A 7,720-nucleotide genomic window follows, 5' to 3' on the forward strand; every position below is an offset into this window, starting at 1 on the left:
ACTTTTTTCTACACTTTTCCTTAGCAAATTCTTCAATCAATTCGTCGAAATCAATTTTTTTCGTCAAATCTACATTACTTGATAGCAATGAAAAACTATTTAATGTATTTTGTATCATAGTTGATCTTAAATAATTTTTCGTAAGTCTTAACTTTGAAAAACTTTGTTCTCCAGAACAGTTAGTGAGCATCAAACATAAATAGATTCTTAAAATTGTTTCGGAATTTGGAAACACAATTTCCATTTTTTTTCTTTAATAATTTTATATAATGATAAATGACTTATAGGTAAATCTTCACTTTTGCAGGTTAACTTAATATAATTATGTAAATGAAATAGTTCATTATACAAAGCTTCATCGATGTCTTCACTGTATTGCTCCATAATTTTTTGGAAGTTAGTTTTTAAATCCTCATGTGATATGTTTAAATTTGTCAAAAATCCAAATAGTTCGAAAATATCCTGATAAGCTTCTTTTAAGTTTACACTGAGTATTTTCAAACTTTTCTCAAATATATTTGTTCGAAATGCTTCCTTAGGAATCAATTTGGTTTGTGGTGTTTGAGATTCATCTGGAAATCTTTTGTTTGTTCGTTGCCTTTTGATTGTGTAGTCGGTGTCTGGAAGCAACTTTTTCGCTTCTGCTTCAATAACATCATAATCGCCAACTAATTTATCAAAAAAATTACCAAGAGATGAGTATAAATTCGAACAAGTGTCTAGGGTAATTTTTGAATCTTGTAGACATTTTGAAACTAAGTTTATTCGATTCAGGACGGTGTTCCAAAAAACTGTCTGTAATGCAAATTCAAATTCATCCATCTTTCCAATCAGATTATGTGCCTTCGCTCTTGAATTCGAGTCAAAACTTAAATCTTTCGCGATTTCATTCGAAGAATCTTTTATGTCTTTGTAGTTACGATATATTGTATTCACAGAGTCTGCACGAGCACTCCATCGGGTTTTAGACAAAGATTTAACAGACCTATCCGAAAATTTCTTTAGAATAGCCCGTCGTTTGTATGATGACGAAAAAAGGTTATATATTTGTTGAACTATTCCAAAAACATTATTTGACTCTATACAACAATTAACACCAGATGAATCCACTAAATTTAATGAATGTCCAGCACACGGCTAAAAGGTAGCCAACTTATTGATATTCAAAATTTTCGTCTTCATACCTTTATATTTTCCAGACATGTTTGGCGCGTTGTCATATGCTTGTGATCTACAGTTGGATATGTCCAAGCTGAGAGTTAAATCCAAAAAATTGATGGTTACTTCAGCTAATTTCTCACCCGAGTGATCCTCAACTTGCACAAATTTGATAAATCTTTCAATTAGTTCAAATGTTGTATCATCAACATATCTCAAGATAATACAAAGCTGATTTTTGTGACTAATGTCTGGTGTAGAATCGACGGATAAACCAAAATATTTTGAATTTTTTGCTTCGTTGCTAATCGACTGTAAAACTTTCTTGGCCATCAGTGCAACGAGTTCGTCACTAAGAGTCTTTTGACAAGTAATTAGTTTTTCCAGATTCAACATTTCCATAATTTTCCACATGTTCAGATAGAAATAGGTCAAACTTCGAAATAAGCTCCAGTAATCCTATAAAATTGCCATTGGATTCTTTGCCTAAACTTTCGTTGGATCCTCTGAAAACCAAGTTTTTTTCTATTAAAGTACAAACTACTGCTACTACTCGTTCCTTTCTGATTTCAGAGTCCAGCTGTACTTTTACACTATAATTATTTTTACACTCTAAATTAGAGTTGATAACGCCTCCCGACTGCAAAGTAACTTTTGCCAAAAGGCCGACCTTTTTTTGGAGGGGAGAGCCACTGGCGGCCGCCGTCAGAACATTTTTCGGGGGCAAGTTGGTTTAGAGACCGCCTCCAGTGGCTTCTGCCTCCTGATTGGCAGCAGCTGCCAGAAATTATTTTTGGAGGCAGAATGTTTTGAAGGCCGCCGCCAATTGGGAGGCGGAAGCCATTGGCGGCCGCCGTCAGAAGATATTTCGGAGGCAAGTTAGTTTAGAGACCGCCTCCAGTGGCTTCCGCTTGCCAATTAGCAGCAGCAGCTAGAATTTATTTTTGGAGGCAGAATGTTTTGAAAGCCACCGCCAATCGGGAGGCAGAGGCCTATGGCGGCCCCCGTCAGAAGATGTTTTAAAGGCATAATGATTTGGTTACCGCCTCCATACGGTTTTTTGTCGCGGCGAAAGCCATACTGAAGTTGGTATTTTGGTCTCCCGCCGCCAGAAGAAATGAAAACAAAGGGTGTTGCCATGTTTGTCAATAAAAGAAAAGGAGTAGGAGTTTTTGATTGCTCACAAACTCTCGATTTTTAAAAGCGATAAAGAATTTGTTAAAACAATCAATAGCAAGTGAAAAAACGGCTTCGTTGTCGTGTGAGGCTGTTGTAAAAAACTCTCTTGGAAATAAAAAAGAAGAAAACTCTGCTGTTTAACTGTTAGAAAGTTGAAAACCTTTTGTGCTCTTCGATGCGAAAGAAGTATAAAACTTCGTTTTATAAATAGACATCTTAAACAGTTTCTTGGTTAAGATGATTTTTTAAAGGAGAGCGGTTCCACCAAGATCTTAAGAAAACGGATGATCGTTATCAAGGACGTTTGGAAGAACACATGATGGCAGACTACTGTCTAACAGAACTGTCTAACTTTCTTTTGTAAGATTGCATCAAGCAAGTTGACTAAAGAAAAAGCTACAAGCAAAAGTTTCTTTCCGATTGAATATTTATGAGTAAACGATTTGTTTGAAATCCTTTTCAAAATTAAAACTTCGTTACTTTTTAAGATTATAAAAGATTTGACTTTGGTAGGATAATGTTTATGCTATTAATTATTTATTTTAAACGTGTTATTGACTTTTTTTTCATCTTTTCATTTTATAAAAAATAAAATCTTTCAAAATATACCCTAGAATTTCCAAATGAGTTTCAATTCAGAAATACTTCAGAAAAAATGTGCTAACTACATAAATTTTTTGCAAAAACTAAAAAATTCTATGCAAAAAATCTGATGTCAGATTTGAATTCAGCGTATCAAAATTAGGTAAGAACAAGTGTCAAAATTAAAATAGATTTTTTGTTTGCCTGTGTTATTTCATAACAAAAGTTTTAAGACATTAAATGGAATCTTTTTTTTTTTTATTGCTTGTATTATAATGTAACTCAAGCTTGTTGGAAGAATAATATTGTTTTGTCAATTTAAAACTTAAGATAGTAAATGAAAACTTTTTTTCGATACTCTCCAATAAGATACTTTAGACTTGATAAGTTTTTTCACCATCCTGACGATACTATACAATTTAGAAAACGATAAAAAATGACGTTCTTCAAAAAATATATATATAAAAGTAGTTGTTAATGACCTTAAACACCATGTTTTCACAACACTGTGATTGTTTTCATTACGGTTTTTTTAATTATAATTTGTTAGGGACTAGATGTTTTTTTATTAATCAAGGACTTGCCTTGTCATTATTTTCGAATGTTTCAGTTAGCAATGTTAATGCAAGTTGAATATAGTTATTTAGCTATCAGCAGAGTTTATAAAAGACAGAACAATTCTCGACTACACTTTTCTTTTGTTGCCATTGGCGTCCGCCTCCCCAAAATACGAAAATCTTGAAAATTATTTGATAATTATGTAAAGTTAATTGCCAAATTTTGAGTATTTTAACAAAATTATAACTTTGCCAGAGATTGATTTTTTTCAAAGCTATGGAATAAAATATTTTGGTACGATAAATTTTTTAAATTTTAAAATATTTTACAACCATTTTTCATTCGTAATTTTTTTTTTTACTTATTGCATAAACTTAAATAAAAATCAATTTAATCATCGAAACAACTCAACTTTACTGAGTCTTCAAAGATAAGAATTAAAGTTTGGGTTATGTTTTATATTCCATTTTAAAACAAGTAACATTAAGTAGAATCTTTTTTTATATATGATTAACGTAATAAAGAGAATTTGACTTTGTCAAGCAAATCCAAATTTTGTCTAACTACTAAAATCGCGTTTAATGTTTCATCCGAAAGCCGAGTTCTCAAATGGTTGTAGACCATTGCAAAGCTACTAAGATCTTGTTCAACTTTGACCTGAGAAAATGCAGCACCAAAAACAACTTGACAAATATTGTAAAGTTCCTTCCAGTTAGGATCATCACTTTTTAAATGCCAATATTCAAGAATCTTAAAACTTTCATTTACACCAATATGTGGCTCATATATACAATATTTGTTATTTGCTGATGAATTCTTGTGTTTTGTATAAAATCTACGCTTTGACGTTGACCTTCTCCTGATAGAAAAGGTATCAATTATTTATTTATCAGTATCGTTTATCTGTATTTGTTTATCAGTATTATTGCTTGATAAACAAATACTTGATATCTAAGTAAGTAGTGTCTAATTAAACTGATTTTCGAATCATTAATAGTTGCAAAGTTTTTTAAACACTTAAAAGATTAAAACTTTTCTTTAAAATTTGACTCTTTGACCTTAAATCAATAAAAGGTTAAACTATTTTCGTTTGATTTGTCAAGAAAAAAAAAAGGAAGAAACGAATAATACTCTACGGTTACGAAAATCATTAATAGCAAGTTATTGAGTTGTATTGAACTTTTATTGATACACAGTGCGGAAATTCTTGATTTTTTTAATGTAATTGAATAAAATTATTTAATAAAACGCTTGATATCAAATACTGGTTAATTAGCAATTACTGAATGATAGTAAAATCTCTACCTGAAAGTTGAGTCAAACGTTCTTCATCGTCGTAAATTTTCAGGCTGTCAAGCAATTTCAGCAAGTTGTCTTTGTGAGTTTACAAAGTTTTTAAGTTAAAAACTGCTCCACACAGCAAAAGTGCAGGCCAAATTAGACTAGTATCACACAATTGGTAACAAAATGAATATAAGTAGTATAAACAATTATAAATATATAAACTGTTTACCTTATCGCCAGATTTACCTAGATGACACAACTCATTATTATTAATTATGAATAGCTTTGTTTTCTTCGAAAATTCTATTAATCAACACCATTTACTAATAGCTGTCTTTGGATTATATTTTTATTTAAAAAAATACAAACGTCAACTAATTCAGTCTGCGGTGTTAAATTGTTAATAAAACAATGCATATAAAAATTTAAAAGAGAAAATTTTAATGTTATTCGTACGAAATGGAATCGCTTCTTTATTGCTTTTCAAGAAACCACAATCTTTAAAGCAGTTAAAAGTAATGTCAAAGTACAACGCGGTCGCAAAATACATGTTGCCGTTAAATGCACGTTAGCCGCTAAATACATGTTTGCCGAAAAATATTCTAACTAGGAGATAAATACCTTATGGTGACCGTAAATGTCTTATGAGATTTTTACTGGGGAGTTAAAAAAAAACGTAGTAGTAAAAATTTTATAGCAAACTGGAAATTTCAACAAGTAAAAATATCTCCTTAGTATAAGATTTGATTCGACGAATGCACATTTTCCATTTTCAAAAAAAAAAAAAAAATTAATTTTCATACAAATTTTGATTATTAGAAAAAATTCAATTCAAACCGATATTAATTTCAAAAAATTTTAATGAGCATTTAAGAATATTGGGTTTGTCAAGAATTTTTAACAATATCTAATGCAGGGATGTCCAACCTTTTTACAGTAAGGGCCATTAATTCGTTTCAAAATCAACTTGAGGGCCTCAAACATAAAATGCCCAAAATAAAAATTATTAAATTTGAAGTTTTTATTTAAATTTAAATAAACAGTTACACTCATAGTTAAGGTTCAAAGTGAAGTTATACTAAAGTTCGATCAATGTGAAACTTGACACTGTTTTTTTTTTGCATAAATGATCTATGTCTGCTTTTATATTTGATGATGCAATTCGAAGGGTATTGGTAAGGTGTTCATCTGTCAATCTATTTCTCTGTTCTGTTTTTATATGCTTCAATTTTGAGAATGACTGTTCGCAGTTGTATGTGCTTCCAAAAAGTGAAAAATATTTTATAGCATGTCTGCACAAATGAGGAAAAACTTCAATGCTCATCTATTTTTTATAAAATTCTAACAATTCTACTTCTTTGTAGGCTTCTTTAAGATCTTTATTGTTTTGCAATTCTATTAATTCCATTTGAAATTCATTTCTAACTGTCTCAGCTTGGATGGAAAATGGATGCGCAAATAAGTCTAACTCATTTTTTTCCTTTTTAAAATCACAGAATCTTGTGTCAAATTCATCAATTAATTTTAAAATAAGAGTGCAATATCTTTCAGAGTCAATTGTATAAATTCTTTCTGATAATGCCTTGAAATGCACAAGTACTTTAGAACTTAATTGTTGTTTCAGAATTTTTAATTTTAAAACAAATGTTTCTACATTTTCAAACAATTTACTAAAAAGTTGATCTTTACCCTGCAACTTAAGATTTAATTCCATTAACATCTGAGTCATGTCAATCAAAAATGCCAAATCATTCAGACAGTCAATTGTTTCAAGCAAGATTTTGTTTTTCCCTTTAATTTTTAGAAACAGCACTATTTCAGGTAATAGTATCCAAAATCTTTTCAGAGTAGCAGCTCGACAAATCCATCTAACCTGGCTGAAATAAATTACATCTTTAGCCTCACTACCACAACCTTCAAGTAATTGTTTGAACTGTCTGTGATTAAGGCCACGACTTCTTATAAAGTTAACAGTATGAATAACAAGTTCCATAACATTCTTCATCTCCAATACTTTTGCACATAACTGCTCTTGGTGTATAATGCAGTGATACGAAATAATTTCATGATTAATGGATTTCTTAAATAATGCAATAAATTCAATATTTTTTCCTGTTTGTGCACTTGCTCCATCTGTAGTGACACCACAGAGTTTCTTTTCTGGTAATTCAAATTTCACCATTGTTTTTTTTTCACATAGAGAGAATATCTTCTCCTCTTATTGTGTCCTTCATATGATTAATATCTAACAGTTCTTGAATTAGTTCAAAGTTACTAGTTATACCTCTAAAAAAAAATGGCTAGCTGAGCAGTATCACCTCTGTCTGTTGATTCATCCAGTGCCAGACTATAGGCTTCACATTTATTTAATTTTTCTTTTAATGATAATTCAATATTTTTTGATAGATCTTCAACTCTTCTAGCAATAGTCTGGTGTGAGAGGCTGAGATCTTCAACAGTAGGTGTTTTTTCAGGACATATCTCTTTACAAAATATTTTTAAACAGTTTTTAATAAATCTCCAGTACAAAAAGGTTTACCACTTTTTGCAATAGCTTCTGCCATTAAAAAACTTATTTTGGTAGCACTGTAAGAGCTAATCACTTTAGTTTTCATCACTGAATGTTGTGTAAGAAAAGTTTTCTTCAACAATTCAATCTTATCAAATCGAAGTTGGCCTTTAAATTTGTCATAACTTACAGCATGTTTTGTAGTGTAGTGCCTGTTCACATTATAACTTTTACACACGGCAATTTTCTCCAAACAAATTAGACATATAATAGAATTACTTTGTTCATGTGCAAAATAGTCAGTTGTCCAAGAAGGATTAAATACACGACCCCCATGACTGCTTTCAGTATCACATCTACGTCTTCTAGCTGAAGCCATCTTTATTAAATATATAAAAATAATGTTTTTTCTTTAGCGCGCGTTTTATTATTTCAAATGCGGATTTATAT

At 30.7% G+C, this 7,720-nt stretch overlaps 2 protein-coding genes across 2 annotated transcripts; both read right to left on the minus strand.

Annotated features, from left to right (window-relative positions):
• Positions 1 to 207: 207 nt before the first annotated feature.
• On the minus strand, positions 208 to 1,572 carry LOC136083370 (uncharacterized). The gene is made up of 2 exons (XM_065802765.1): positions 1,185 to 1,572; positions 208 to 1,079 (listed from the first exon to the last, which is right to left on the minus strand). Exons 1-2 carry the CDS (start codon positions 1,570 to 1,572, stop codon positions 208 to 210), a joined length of 1,260 nt encoding a protein of 419 aa, XP_065658837.1.
• A 4,513-nt stretch (positions 1,573 to 6,085) lies between these two features.
• LOC136083371 (general transcription factor II-I repeat domain-containing protein 2B-like) lies at positions 6,086 to 6,943 on the minus strand. The gene has a single exon (XM_065802766.1). The coding sequence runs from the start codon at positions 6,941 to 6,943 to the stop codon at positions 6,086 to 6,088; it is 858 nt and encodes a 285-aa protein (XP_065658838.1).
• Between the last annotated feature and the right edge of the window lie 777 nt (positions 6,944 to 7,720).

The sequence above is a fragment of the Hydra vulgaris genome, chromosome 08 (assembly GCF_038396675.1).
Source record: "Hydra vulgaris chromosome 08, alternate assembly HydraT2T_AEP".
Taxonomy (NCBI): domain Eukaryota; kingdom Metazoa; phylum Cnidaria; class Hydrozoa; order Anthoathecata; family Hydridae; genus Hydra; species Hydra vulgaris.

Bases quoted from the DNA above. Each gene is read 5' to 3' on its own strand.
- LOC136083371 (XM_065802766.1), bottom strand. From the start codon at position 6,943: ATGGTGAAATTTGAATTACCAGAAAAGAAACTCTGTGGTGTCACTACA.
- LOC136083370 (XM_065802765.1), bottom strand. From the start codon at position 1,572: ATGTGGAAAATTATGGAAATGTTGAATCTGGAAAAACTAATTACTTGT. The intron at 1,080-1,184 runs GTATGAAGACGA...ATTGTTGTATAG, and splicing joins CATGTCTGGAAAATATAAAG to AGTCAAATAATGTTTTTGGA.